At 42.4% G+C, this 15,871-nt stretch overlaps 1 protein-coding gene across 11 annotated transcripts in view; it reads right to left on the bottom strand.

Annotated features, from left to right (window-relative positions):
- Positions 1–15,871, bottom strand: part of satb2 (SATB homeobox 2) — a 170,247-nt gene that overhangs the window by 121,873 nt on the left and 32,503 nt on the right. For all 11 annotated transcript variants that reach the window (XM_043692948.2, XM_043692945.2, XM_043692955.2 and 8 more), the window contains exons 4-5: positions 973–1,099; positions 459–582 (exon numbers count right to left, since the gene is read on the bottom strand). In XM_043692948.2, the coding sequence (XP_043548883.1) occupies positions 459–582; positions 973–1,099 (251 nt within the window). The remainder of the gene's footprint in view (positions 1–458; positions 583–972; positions 1,100–15,871) is intronic.

Consider the following 15,871-nt stretch of genomic DNA (forward strand, 5'->3'; position numbering starts at 1 on the left):
AGGGTCGGAGAGTCCTAAACTAGAGGGCATAGGTTTAAGATGAGAGAGGAAAGATTTAACAGGGATCCAAGGGGCAACATTTTCAAGCAGAGGGTGGTTGTGTATGGAATGAGCTGCCAGAGGAAGTGGTGGAGGCTGGTACAATGGCAACATTTAAGAGGCATCTGGATGGGTAGACGAGTAGGAAGGGTTTAGAGGGATATGGGCCAAGTGCTGGCAGGTGGGATTAGATTGGGTTAGGATATCTGGTTGGCATTGATGAGTTGGACCGAAAGGTCTGTTTCTGTGCTGTACTACTCTATGACCGATCTGAACCATTAACTCTGCTTCTCTCACATCATGGGTGCTGCCTGACCTGCTGTGTGTTTCCAGCATTTGCTTTCTGGTTTGGGTTTCAGATTTCCAATGATTTTGCACTCGTATAGGTAAATAAAGTGGTTTAAATCTGGAAGTTCAACCTGGGAGAGAGGGCACTCTTTGGCTAGTGTGCTCTGGTTCATCTCTTTTAGCAGCTCCTTCAATGCGTTCCTGACAGTGGCGTGGTTCCACTGTTCTGCCGGAAGGTCCTCAAATTTTGCACAGCTGTGAAACACAAAACAGGAAAGGGTTTTTTTGGGGGGAGAAATCAAAACCAACAAATCCACACCCACACCAGCTATTGGCCTAGCGACACAGGGGACATATATCTTCCACAGTCTGTTACAAATCACAAAACTAGCCAGAGGCACAATGGGGCAGGGTCAAGCTGCCACGTTGCATCACATTTTGTTTTTGAACCCTCCTGTTTTAGACTGATGAGTTTCTCCCACTCCAGGCTCATTCTAAAACTTTTTTTTAAATTCAAAAACTTTGAAGGGGACCAAAAAAAAAGTCAGTGGAATGCAGTGAGCCTGCAGATTCTGTACAGTTACAAACTCGTTTCACACAGTGTCATTGGCTGCGGCAATTGACAGATGTTTGGAAAGCACCCACCTTTGTAATTGGATTTTCAGTGTCACAACATGATGGACATCTTGTAACATATCAGCTACTGTTGCATCTGGTGCTTCAGTGAGATAATTCAGGGGCAGAGGACTCCACTTCCCAACCTTGATCATCCCTGCATTGATTTATAACAAAGGTCTTAAAAAGGTCATCAATAGGTGTGAGTCAGCACAAAGGAATAACAAAATAAAATAGCTTAACCATCTCCCTGATCCCTTCCCCGGAGAAATCCTTCACAGTTAACACACTCTTTGCTTTATCAATTGTATCTCAGTAATACCAGATATGTGAATATTCTCACCGAACAAGGTAATAAAAGTACTTTCACTTTATTATATTGGTTATATTCGTTTTAATCAAACACTCTGAACATTCAAATTAGTCAGAACGCTTTAGACCCTTTCGTAAACTTCAAGTTTTCATGTGTATCGGTTTGGTTTAACCGGGGCCATATTCCCTACTGTGCTTTGTAGAGCTGGTGTGACACATGTATGTTGGTGAGCCAATAAGTAACATGAAAGTAATAAATAGAAAATCAGTTTGACTTGGGAAATATCACAATGGTGAACTTGCGCAAGCAGAAAGCAAGCAAACGTTTGTCCAATTGCTTCAAAAAAGCGAATCAAACAACCTTACAGTCTCTGTAGAGTTATGGGATATTAAGAACCAAGTCTAACTTCAGTGTGGATGTAACACAGGCACTCAAAGACCTGTCACCTGTTAAAACAGGCTGTCTAATGTTCTGTTCCGTTATAATCAATAAGCACAGTAAATACAACTGGCAGCCAGGGTCGCCACTGGCAGTTTTATAGATCTACCAAAGTTGGAAGTAATTCCCATAGTCATGGTGAAAGTGAAATTTGACACATTCTGTAATCCACATTCTCTGATTTGTATTCTGGAAGACACTTCAACAATTAAGAAGGATTTCCCTTCATTCCCTAAGGGGATATTAATGTTGTTGCGATATGTATTAGATCATTCAGATGCTAATCCATCACCCCTCCCACCATTCGCCCTGGAATTTGTTATCCCTACCCACCAAGCTTATCCTGGTTCTCTCTGGCTACTTGCCCTCTTGGTTAAACTGGTATTCCTCCCTTGTTTCCATTTAAGGTTTGCATCCTCTCCCTCCCCAGATCATATGTGACATGAGGTAAATACAGGAAGAGATTTCAAGAAATGGAACAGAGATTATTGTTGAGAGATTTAACCAGAAATTGCACTAAAGGGAGGGACTAGAACTGGGCAGATTATTGCCCATTGACAAGCAGACAGGTTCAAAAAACCATCAGTCGACATCTAACCTGAAAAATTGGTACAAATGCAGTAAGCAACAAATGTTTCACTAGAGCATAGGATCATAAGCTATGGCCCCTGCGAACATCTGACTCCCTGCCCTGAATTCACAGTCTGTCCAGTTAGCTATCCACCACTAACCTTGAGCACAGCATCTTGAGACTTTTCAGCTCCACTTTTTATTCAAATGTGGTTATTTTTAAAATTGTAAGTCGATCATTTCTTTGCAAACTAACATAAATACATTTTGCTACAATAGCTTTAGTTTCTTTGGATAATTAGTTACCTTTTTCTTTGGTTAGATTAGGTCAGTGAAGGCCAAATGGTATTGTATACTACTCTCGTGTTAAGTGAGAAAATTATCTTTCTGTAAGACTCGCAGAGGAACTTTTTTTTAAAACAAGGATCCAAACACGCTTGCAAAACATAATTTGGTTGACTCCCTTCACAATGATGTGAATTTGCTGATAAGAAAATACACAACCCAACAATCAGTAGTCTATGGTTCTCTCTCTTGCACAAGCATGTAAACATACAATGCAAGCCCTGATAGTTAAAATCGTTATCAGATAGAAGAATATTAGGCTCTGAGTCTTGTTATTGCACATAAAACTGTACTTTGAATAAAGACGATGAGCACTGACCAACGTAATTGTTACATAAGGTCTCACTTTTCAAGAACAGATCAAAACAAATGTTTCATAGAATTGAACATTATAATAGGTTGCCCTTTCACCAACTATGGAAAATTGAAAGCAGTGGTCTCACAGCACCTGAGACCCGGGTTCAATTCCCGCCTCAGGTGACTGACTGTGTGGAGTTTGCACGTTCTCCCCGTGTCTGCGTGGGTTTCCTCCGGGTGCTCCGGTTTACTCCCACAGTCCAAAGATGTGCAGGTTAGGTGAATTGGCCATGCTAAATTGCCCATAGTGTTAGGTAAGGGGTAAATGTAGGGATATGGGTGGGTTGCACTTCGGCGGGTCAGTGTGGATTTGTTGGGCCGAAGGGCCTGTTTCCACACTGTAAGTAATCTAATCTAATCTAAACCTATTGATGTAAAGACACAGCCCCAAGTATTCAAACCTAGAATATAGATTTAGATAGGTTTTGAAGCTTACGAGTCTCACATTTGGGGATTAAGGTAACTCTCATTTTTGATTATATCCTTTTAATTTTACAACTATTCCTCTGTATTGCTTGCAGTTTAAACCTCAGATTCTCTATTAGGAATCAGAACCATCCATTTTTCTCAAGTGCATCTACTCGTGGCATTGTGCTTTTTGTAGAAACGTAGAAAAACAGGAAGTGCTAGGGAAACTCAGCAGGTATGGCAGCATCTGGAGAGAGAGAAAATAAAGTTGATAAATATGCTAAGACTTCGACAGAACATCCAGAGAGACCAAGCAGTCTTTTTGAAGGCCAGTATTGCTTGCTCTGAATTAGAGAGTTGCCTAGAAAGGGTGCTCTAAACAGATTCTCATCTCCCACCATCAAATGATTTGCTTGAGTCAACAGCTCTATCTGATTGTAGCATAGAAGAAAACACAAACTACTAGCTGCACTTCAAAAGTTGGTAAAAGAAGAAAATCCCCGACACTTGCCTGCTTGAGTGGGGAGCAATCCTCAACTATGTAAAAAACAGTCACCTCAATGGCCCTTCACTTTGGTTGTCCATGAGCTAGCCACTCCAGACATTGATGTGACAACCTTGAGTGAGGCCTGCTTCTCACACCAAGGCAATCTGACAGAGCACAACACGAGCTATACCCGCTATCAGTCACAGAGACGTCAAGGTGAACAAGGCCTCTTCAGTGTCACCTTTATGGTGAAGTAAATAATTGTCACTAAACTCTAAAGCCTCCTCATTAGTGTTGTCAATGTCTTTCCCCCTCCAAGACATGCAGCATGCAAGTCCCATGAGCATTTCTGCTCCAAACTGGACGGTTAATTCAGCTGAATAAAGCTCAGCTCCATACCGACCTCCATGCACCCATCCTGAATGACCCTGCTATGGATACATCCTTAGTGGTTTCAGGAGCTGGTCATGACAGTCAATCAGGGAATGGAATGTTCAGAAAGTGGACATGCACACCTGGAACTCTGTGCACAAAAACAGCTGATCATCAACAACATCTTTCAACAAAAAGATTACTTTGCCACTACCTGCATTTATCTGCGCTTCTGTGTTCTAGCAGCAGATACAGTATATCTTGGTGCATCAGTTCAGGATTAAAGAATGTTCTACATACCAAGACCACATGATGGTAAACATGTTTAAAATGGGCAGCTAGTTTATTTAACTGGTGCAGGCTGAATGGGCTGAATAGCCTCTTTCTTTTCTGTAAGTGTTCTGTGGTTCTAATAGAATTGTACACAATGATAACTGTCTTACAGACCATCAGTTTATTCTCCTGAAGTTTCATTACAAGCCTAAGCCCAAGAACAGAACTACAAGTAACCCAACAGATGCATTTTAAGTCAACAATTCAACATTCTACGCCCAGCAAGCCTCATCTTCTGATCCCACCACTACTACCAGCTAGAAGGACAAGGGCAGCAAATACATGCGTAAGATCCCATCATTCCACTCACCATCCAGACTTGGAAATATATCACTATGCTGGGTCAAAATTCAGGAACTCCCTCCTTCTTGACACTTTTTTCTATGTACAAAGAATAGAATGCAGTGTTCAAAGAAAGCAGCTCACCACCACTTTCTCCAGGACATTGAGGGATGGACAATTAACAGCCAGCAACACCCATGTCCCATGAATGACCAAAAAAGAACTTCCAGTAAGGTATTCAGATTCAGCATTAAAATGAACTGGGACTGGTCTGATGATAATGGCCGAGAAATCCATGATCTGCTCACAATAATTAGGTCAGTTCATCAAGCTTGCCTGGCTGAGACAACCAGCTAACCATGAAGCAAGCTGTACCATTCACCATGAAAATGGGAATGTCTATAATGACTTGGATTATACTTGCTGCTACTTGTGACACTCAGGCACAGACCTCCACACTGATCGACACAGAGGCTGACATTCCTCACATCTCCAAGAAGCCAATCTCCACACATATTCCACGTCCCCGTTGAGCTATTAAATTGACAACTCCCTGCAATGGGAGTCACTGTTGCTGGTTCCGTCCCAGCGATATTTGTCTGTAAAAGGGAGACGAGGCGAAGGGCAAAACTCTCAAGAACAGCCGAGATGTGCACCTCTATCATTCACCAGAGTTCGAGTATCTGACAAATGGAATCCCTGAGGAATTCTGATCCCCATCATGTTGACTTATGAACTCTTATCCGAAATATCCCCAAAGTAATGTCAACCAATGACAGGTGAGGCTTCATTTGTAAGTGTTTAGATTAGAGTGGTGCTGGAAAAGCACAGCAGGTTAGGCAGCATCCAAGGAGCAGGAAAATCGATGTTTCGGGGCTGGTGTAGCCCGGAGCAGGTCACTCTCAGTGAGATAGCGTGGGTTGGAAAGCCCAGAGCTAAACACTCTCAGAAGCATGGTGTGGGCTGGAAAGCCTGGAGCAGGACTCTGTTGCAGTGGAGAAAGAAACATGGACTCTCTTTAAGTTTCTTTTATTCTATTCTAAGTTAATGTGAATGACACTTATGTACGAGCGATGGTACACATTAGTCACTGTATTTTATATTGCATACACATGGGAAAAACAAGATATTCTATGGTTTATTCAAGTCAAAATCAGTTTTTATCCTTTCTGAACCTGCTCAGAATCCAATGGCAAAAGAATCAAGGTTGTGAAGAAAGAAAACAAAAATATTTTTGACCAGCTTCAAGAAGTTTGGAAAGTCAAACCAAGACAGCACTTATACAGTAAATGGTAAGGTCCTGAGGAGTGTTGTAGAATAGAGAGACCTAAGAATACAAGTACATAGTTGATTGAAAGCGAGTGGGGAAGAAGACATTTAGCATAGTGGCCTTCATCAATCAAGGCACTGAGTATAGGAGTTGGGATGTTACGTTACAGTTGTATTAGTCATTTGTGAGGCCACACTTGGATTATTTGGTCACCCTGTCATAGGAAAGACATAGTTAAACTGGAAAGAGTGCAAAGAAGATTTATGAGGATGTTGCCAGGACTACTCGGCCTGGTTATAGGGAGAGGTTGGCCAAGATAGAACTTTATTCCTTCGAACATAGGAGAATGAGGAGTGACTTTATTGAAGTGTATGAAATCGGGAGGGGGTGTAGATAGGATGAATGTATATTGTCTTTTTCCCAGAGATGGAGATTTGAAAACTAGTGGGCATAGGTTTAAGGTGAGAGGGGAAACATTTAAGAAAGACCTGACGGGCAACTTCTCCATGCAGAGAGTGGTGCATATCTGGAAAGAGCTGCCAGAGAAAGTGGTTGAGGCAGGTAGAATAGCAACATTTAAAAACATTTGGATAGGTACATGAGTGGGAAGGATTTAGAGGGATATGGGCCAGATGTGGGCAACTGGAACTAGATGAGTGGGCACGATGGTCAGCATCAACCAGTTTGAGCCGAAGGGCCTGTTTCCATCTGTATTACTTTATGACACTATGACTTTATAGATAATAGAGAGTTATTATTATCCAAACAAAATATTAGAGTTGCTATGCAATGATGGAACATTCCCAATAAATAACCTGTCCCTTTATCTTTGAGATGCTAATCAATCTGCTGTGCATTTCAGACATATTTTGTTTTCAAAACAGTAATATACAGGAGACTAGGTATTACTGGTAATAACAATAATGATTGAAGCTAAATGGCATTATATGACATTCCTTCACCCACACCTTAAAATGAAGTATTAACCTGCTTAGCATAAATGAGCTTGTGGCACTTTTAAGATGCAATCAGATGGATTTAAGACAAATGTTTGAAGTGTCTGTCCACTTTGTTTTCTTGTCCAGAAGCTTCCTCCAATTAGACACACACACACACACACACACACACACACACACACACACACACACACACACACACACACACACACACACACACACACACACACACACACACACACACACACACACACACACACACACACACACACACACACACACACACACACACACACACACACACTTCATCTTAGCTATGAATCCCCTCTCCTGATCCTATTCATATGAAGCTATCGACCACTCAGCTTCATGTCCTGGCCCTGATGTTACCTGACATGGCTAATGGTTCCTTCTCATTCTGTCTCATTATCCCTCGAAGATCAATCCAGGATCCTTTCGTCTTTGCTAACTACCACTCTATCTCCAATTTATTTTACTCTCCAAGGTCTTTGCCCGTGCTTTCAGCAACCCCCAAATTCAGACATTTTTTTCTAGAACTTCACGTTTCAATCCCTCCAATTAGGTTTCTGTCCCTCTCAGGGTACCAAAGTGGCTCTTAGTAAATTCAAAAAACAGACTGTATAAAAAACTGACTTTCCCTCCTTGTTCTCCTCAACTTGTCCGCAACCTTTAACACAGATGGCCACACCATCCTTATCCACCATCCCATCTACCTCCACCGTCACCCAGCTGGATAGGACTGGATTCACCTGGTTCTTATCTATGTAACTGTGGCCAGAGAATCACTTGCAAGAGCTACAGCTGGGGGAAAGGCAATTATGATGCGATTAGACAAGATTTAGGAAGCATAGGATGGAGAAGGAAACTGCAGGGGATAGGCACATTAGAAATGTGGAGCTTATTCAAGGAAAAGCTCCTGTGTGTCCTCAATAAGTATGTACCTGTCAGGCAGGGAGGAAGGTGTACAGCGCGGGAGCCGTGGTTTACAAAGGAAGTGGAATCTCTGGTCAAGAGGAAGAAGCAGGTTTATGCTAGGATGAGATGTGAAGGCTCGGTTAGGGCACTTGAGGGTTACAAGGTAGCCAGGAAAGACCTAAAGAGAGAGCTCAGAAGAGCCAGGAGGAGACACGAGAGGTTGTTGGCGGATAAAAAACCTAAGGCTTTCTATAGGTATTTAAGGAATAAAAGAATGACAAGAGTAAGATTAGGGCCAATCAAGGATAGTAGTGGGAAGTTGTGTGTGGAATCAGAGGAGATAGGGGAAGCACTAAATTAATATTTTCGACAGTATTCACTCTAGAAAACGACAATGTTGTCGAGGAGAATACTGAGATACAGACTACTAGGCTAGGTGGGATTGAGGTTCACAAGGAAGAGGTATTAGAAATCCTGCAGAGTGTGAAAATAGATAAGTCCCCTGGGCCAGATGGGATTTATCCTAGGATCCTCTGGGAAGCCAGGGAGGAGATTGCTGAGCCTTTGGCATTGATCTTTAAATCATCATTGTCTACAGGAATAGTGCCAGAAGACTGGAGGATAGCAAATGTGGTTCCCCTGTTCAAGAAGGGGAGTAAAGACAATCCTGGTAATTATAGACCAGTGAGCCTTACTTCAGTTGTTGGTAAAGTGTTGGAAAAGGTTATAAGAGATAGGATTTATAATCATCCAGAAAAGAATAATTTGATTAGGGATAGTCAGCACGGTTTTGTGACGGGTAGGTCGTGCCTCACAAACCTTATTGAGTTCTTTGAGAAGGTGACCAAACAAGTAGATGAGAGTAAACTAGTTGATGCGGTGTATGTGGATTTCAGCAAGGCATTCGATAAGGTTCCCCACAGTAGGCTATTGTACAAAATGCGGAGGAATGGGATTGTGGGAGATATAGCAGTTTGGATCAGTAATTGGCTTGCTGAAAGAAGACAGAGAGTGGTGGTTGATGGGAAATGTTCATCCTGGAGTCCAGTTACTAGTGGTGTACTGCAAGGGTCAGTGTTGGGTCCACTGCTGTTCGCCATTTTTATAAATGACCTGGATGAGGGCGTAGAAGGGTGGGTTAGTAAATTCGCAGATGACACTAAGCTGCAGAGCTGGGCTGAGAGGTGGAATTTGCAGTTTAATGCGGACAAGTGTGAGGTGATTCACTTTGGTCGAAGTAACCAGAATGCAAAGTACTGGGCTAATGGTAAGATTCTTGGTAATGTAGATGAGCAGAGAGATCTCGGTGTCCATGTACACAGATCCTTGAAAGTTGCCACCCAGGTTGACAGTGTTGTTAAGAAGGCATATAGTGTTTTAGCTTTTATTAACAGAGGGATCGAGTTCCAGAACCATGAGGTTATGCTGCAGCTGTACAAAGCTCTAGTGCGGCCGCACTTGGAGTATTGTGTATAGTTCTGGTCACCGCATTATAAGAAGGATGTGGAAGCTCTGGAAAGGGTGCTGAGAAGATTTACTAGGATATTGCCTGATATGGAGGGAAGGTCTTATGAGGAAAGGCTGAGGGACTTGAGGTTGTTTTCGTTAGAGGGAAGAAGGTTGAGAGGTGACTTATAGAGACATATAAGATAATCAGAGGGTTAGATAGGGTGGACAGGGAGAGCCTTTTCCCAAGTATGGTGACAGTGAGCATGAGGGGACATAGCTTTAAATTGAGGGGTGATAGATATAGGACAGATGTCAGAGGTAGTTTCTTTACTCAGAGAATAGTAAGGGTATGGAATGCTTTGCCTGCAATGGTAGTAGATTCGCCAACTTTAAGTACATTTAAGTCGTCATTGGACAAGCATATGGACGTACATAGAATAGTGTAGATTAGATGGGCTTCAGATTGGTATGACAGGTCGGCGCAACATCAAGGGCCAAAGGGCCTGTACTGCGCTGTAATGTTCTATGTTCTATGTTCTATGACTTCTCTTCCCATTTCTGCACCGCTGGTCTCTCCCAGGTATTTATCCTTGAGCCCCTCCTATTTCTCATCTACGTGCTGCTCTGTGGTGACATCAGCTGAGAACACAACGTCAGTTTTGACACGTACATTGACGCCACCCAACCGCACCTCACCATCTACCTCTATCACTGCACTTTTGAAATTGTCACAATGCTCATCTGACTTCAAATACTGGAAAAACAAACATTTTTCTCAATTAAATGTTGTGAGGATTGAAGCCACTGTCTTTGATTCCTGCCACAAACCCAATTCCCTCACCATCAGTTCCATCCCTTTCCTGACAACTGTTTGCAGTTGAATCAGACTATTCACAGCAGTGGTGTCACATTACCCCGAAAATAGGTTTGCAAACCAGGTCACTACTGTTTATTTCCACCTCCATAACATTGTCCAACTCTACCCCGACCTCAGCTCTCTGGCTGTCAAACTCCTCAGTCATGCCACTGCCACCTTCAGACTTGATTACTCCAAATTACTTCTGGTTGTCATCCCATGTTCAACCCTCTGTAAACGTGAGAACTTCAGAAACTGCTCCTTGTGCTTTAACTCACAGCAAATGCCATTCACTCAATGCCCTTGTGTTGGCAAATCTACACTGGCTTTCTTCTAAAATTCTCGTTGTTATTTCCAAATCCTTCCATTCCTTTGTCAGCCCCTATCTCTGAGTTCTCCTCCAGTCCTACAATCCCTCTGAGATATCTGCATTTCTCTCATTCTGGCCTTTTAAGTATCTCCCAATTTTAATTGCTCCATCATTGACAAAGCTATGCTTTCAAGTGCCAAGATCCTAATATCTTTGAAATTTATTTCCTAAATCTTCTATCTTGCTTTCTCTTTCTTTTTTAAAATCTACCACGCCGATCAATCTTTTGATTATGCACCCTAATATGGCCCTATATGAGTTGCTGTTCCATTCAGCTTTGATATTGCCTCTGTAAAGTATGTCGGACATTCATAGAGCACCTTCCAGATAATACAATGTGAGTTGCTGTTATCTATCATGATGATATGGTTTTCCCTCTAGCTTTTGCAAGACAGAGTGTGTTAGGAAATCAGATTCCTTTCAGAGTTATGGAATGTATCCAAAGCACAAAAGTTCCCCCCATCGCCCACCATAGGCATGTCACTGATGTTTATCATTCACCATATTAGCACAGTGTCATCTAATCTTAACGATGGGAACCTTAGTTTTATTGTTTTTCTTAAGTGAGTAAAACTCATCACCAGTCCAAACCTGCTGTTTATTATTGTTCCAAACACAAGCAATTCTATAAGCACTGTGGACTTGCATAATGCCTGTCCCTGTACTCACACCACAGAATATTCACTGTCTCCCAAAATCAGGATGCCACAAATGGTTAAAAAAAAATTCAACTTGAACAATTGCGAGGACATCGGGTAAAGGTTCTTTGAGGAAAAAAAAATGTTTTCTCTGAATTTTGAGAACGCATCTGCTGTCTGCAAGTAACCAGAGGCAAATTTTAACTAAGTGCACTTGTAACTACAATTCTCAGAAATCATTAACTCATTGAAAAAGTTTTCTGGTTCAAATTAAAATGCAGCCAACATAAAGAGAAAGTAATGTGACAATAAATTCCAACAGCTCCACTCCCAGCATCAAAGCTGTCAGACTGGTTCTAATAGCATTCAGTCTCACCCTTTGGATGATCTTTTTGACAATTGACAATATCCAATCACAGTGATTAAAAGTATTGTTTTCTTCTAAAACACTACCACACTGGCCAATTGGTTAAAACATTAAATCTTATCATAACATTCTTACAGCTGCTCTGCATGAAGGTGATATCAACCCAGCTGAAGGTTACACACCGTTTCCCATTATATAAACATTATAAGCAGAGAATCACATCCATCACACGGACAAGCATTATTTTCCGTTGTACAACAACAATTTACTTTGATATACTACCTTTAACAAGGTATATCATTTGGTATTTCACAGGACCATTGAAAAACAACAGAAACATAGTAAATAGGAGTGAGGACAGCCATTTGGCCCTTTGAGCTCCATTCAACATGATCATGGGTGATCACCCAGATCAATCACCTATTCCTGCTTTCCTCCATATCCATTCATCTCTTTAACCTCAAGTGCTACATCCGATTCCTTTTTGAAATCATACCAATGTTTTGACCTTGACTTCTCTCTGTGGTAACAAACTTCACAGACTACCACAGTCTTGGTGAAGATATTACTCATCTCAGACCTAAATGTTTTAACTCATACCCTCAGATTGTTATGCCTGGTTCTTGACTCTACTGCCATTGGGAAAATCCTTCCTGTATCTACTCTGCGGAGTGCTGTTTGAATTTTATAGCTTTCTATGAGACTCCTCTCATTTTCTCGAGTGAATATAATCCTAATTGATTCAACCTTTCCTCACGGGTCAGTCTCATTATCCCAAGAATCAGTTTATTGAATTGAATTGAATTGAATTTATTGTCACATGTACCAAGGCACAGTGAAAAGCTTTGTCTTGCGAGCAATACAGGCAGATCGCAGAGTTAAGTAGCATAGATAGTAAGTAATAGGTAAACAGTGGCAAAAACAAAAATATTCGCCTCTGAATTTTGAGAACGTATCTGCTGCCTGCAAGTAACCAGAGGCAAAATTCAGTGGCGAATGTTAAGAGTTTGTGAGTCCATTCAGTATTCTAACAACATTAGGGTAGAAACTGTTTCAATACCAGCTGGTGCAGGTGTTCAGACTTCTGTACCTTCTTCCTGATGGTAGAGGTTGTAGAAAAACATTGCCAGGGTGGGATGGATCTTTGAGATGCTGGCGGCCTTTCCTTGACAGTGGGCCTGGTAGATGGATTCTATAGATGGGAGGTTGGCCTTTGTGATTGTCCAGGTTGAGTTCACCACTTTCTGTAACTGTGTCCAATCTTGAATGGTTCAGTTGCCATACTAGGTAGTGATACATCCAGACAGAATGCTCTTGATGGCACACCTATAAAAGTTGGCAAGGGTATTCACCGTCATGCCAAATTTCCTCAACTGCCTAAGGAAGAAGAGACGTTGTAACCAGTGCATCCACATGAAGAGTCCAAGAAAGCTTGTTGTGGATGACCACTCCCAGGAGCTTGACACTCTCCACTCATTCCACCTCTGTGCTGTTAATGTATGGGGGGGGGGGGGGGGGGGCATGAGTAACGTCCTGCAGAAAGTCAATAATGTGTTCCAGGCATTGAGAGCTAGGTTGTTCTCAGTGCACCATTTTTTCCAGGTCTTCCACCTCCCGTCTGTAGTCTGTTTCGTCGCCCTATGAGATTTGACCGACTATGGTGGTGTCATCAGAGAACTTGTAAATGGCATTAGTCTGGTATTTGGTGATGCAGTCATGAGTATACAGTGAGTACAGTAGGGAGCTGCACACGCAACCCTGAGGGGCTCCAGTGTTGAGTGTTAGCGAGGATGAAATATTGATCTTCACTGATTGTGGCTTGTGGGTCAAGAAACTGAGGATCTAGTTGCAGAGAGTGGGGCTTAGTTCGAGATCACTAAGTTTAGTAGTCAGCCTCGAGGGGATAATAGTGTTGAAGGCTGAACTGTAGTCAATGAGTAGGATTCTTACGTAGCTGTTCTTGGTGTCAGGATGTTCTAGGGAGGAGTGAAGGGCAAATTACATGGCATCTGACGTGGATCTGTTGGTCTGATAGGCAAATTGGAGTGGATCAAGAGTAGTGGGGAGGCTGGAGTTGATTAATGCCATGACAGTTTAGCAAAGTTTTCATGCGTTCCCTCAATAGCAAGAACATCCTCAGTTTGGTTTGGAGCCCCTTAAGGAAATATTCGGACAGATGATAAAAAGCCTGTCAAAGAGGTAGGGTTTTAATGAGTGTCTTAAAGGATGGAAGAGCAATGGAGAAATTTGGATGGCCAGGTATCAGACAAACTCACACCCACCACAATGTGCGCTTTTCTAAAAAAAAATTCAAATATTCAAATATTAATGTGGAATTTGAACTGATAGTCTCTGCATCATTAACCTAGTACCATAGTCAATACACCAGCAAATCTGACCTGTCAGACACCTATCACATGGTCGTTGGCTTCCCTCTCCAAAGCAGTTACCTATCAGATAGTTGGACAGTCACAATAATGGCATTTTCTACCCAATGTATTGCACAAAGTAACTCACACAATGAAGACTGAGCAACCCACATATCCAAAGAATCAGCCATTTGTTTGCTTAAAGGGAGTACATGAGTTTAAATTAGTCTGAATTTGACTGTGTCATTTACCAGATTAAATAAATTAATTACTTTATTATGTATTAATTTGGTGACTCAACTTGATTACTTCTCTTTGCTCTTCCCAATGCACTTCCAATAACACATGTCCTTAGTGAGTTTATTACCACAGAACTCAACCGAAATAATTTGACAACAGATGCACTAAAGGCTAGGTTGGAATCTTCAGGAAGTGAAATAACCGCACAGAGGCCAGTGTCCATTCGCCAAAATCATCCCTTATTTACGAGTGCACAGTACACTAGCTGTGAGCAGCCAGTTCGGAGTTTGTCCTCAACTGAGGAGATTCCACTCTCCTGGTTATTTTTTAAAAATCTTTTTCTTTTTCCCCCACACTACCACCTAACAGCAGTAGTGCTTATATTTTCCTCAGCACCCATGTTGTGTGTGTGCAGGTGTGAGACACAGTGAAAGACAACAGGTGTACAAAGCTTTATTCAATTTCCACCGACAGAAACGCCCGAGCGGCCAGTGACAAGCTGTGCCCTTCTCATCAAAGGGCAATGCTGTGTGAACAAACAGTGAAGGGGAGGGCAGGGGTTAAATCAAAATAAAGTTGGAGAGGGAAATAATGCACTCCACACCCTGCGGTGCCCACCTTTCCCTGAACACTGTCCTGGTTATATTGGTCAGCAAAGGCTTTCCTGAGTGGTCCAAATTAATAACCCCAATCAAGAACCTCATAGTTGACGAGGTCCACTTGGTCCCAATCACTACCCCTCTCCCTGTTCCATTCTGGGGAGGCAGGCCTGGCCTTTCGCTTGTAGCTTCTTCTGTGACACTTTCGCCCCAGGTCCAGTTTCTCCGACTCGGACTCAGACACAGGCTTCATGTACTGGACTTTGGTGCATTTCTTTCTTCCAGAATGTTTCGGAACAGTCTCCTCCTCTTCTTCTAGTGGTGATGGTATTGAGGCCACATCCATTTCAGACCCAGAAGTTTCCTCGATACTAGATGGAGAGAGAGCACCTGTGGTTTTTGTCGGGCCTTCAGGCTGTTCTGAGGAGCCAGGTATGCTTTGCTCCTGTCCTGTTTGTGAGATAATGGCTTTCAGGTGATCCACATTTTTGTTCAGGACTGTAGCCCCGTCCTCAACTTTGTAAGTCTCTGGAGCTGACCTTGCATCAACCTTGCCTAGTATCCATATAGGGCTAAGTCCATAGCTCTGGCACCAAACTTCATCCCCCGAATTAAATTGTCTCTCTTGCATATTAGCATTTGGCATCAGCCAAAGTCCAGAAAGCATTAGCCATTGGGCATTCCTCTTCATTGGGCCACCGGTGAGCCAACGCTATCCTGAAACCATACAGGGAGGCTTCACATGTCAGCACTACCTCTCACTTTGGATCATAGTGGGCCCACATCTTAGATGACGAGAGTTGCTTTTTCACTTCCGTAGAGGCTACTTCTTGGCTTCATAACCATTTCCAAGCTGACCGTTTCAATGGCAGGTGTAAGGGTGCCAAAATGGAGGCCACCTTATGGATGACTTTTCCCTCATAGTTCACTAATCCAAGGAAAGACCTCAGCTCCAGTACAGACGTGGGAGCCAG

This window comes from Chiloscyllium plagiosum, unplaced genomic scaffold (genome assembly GCF_037043375.1).
Source record: "Chiloscyllium plagiosum isolate Xiang-an unplaced genomic scaffold, Cpla_swu_hap1 HiC_scaffold_7, whole genome shotgun sequence".
Taxonomy (NCBI): Eukaryota; Metazoa; Chordata; class Chondrichthyes; order Orectolobiformes; family Hemiscylliidae; genus Chiloscyllium; species Chiloscyllium plagiosum.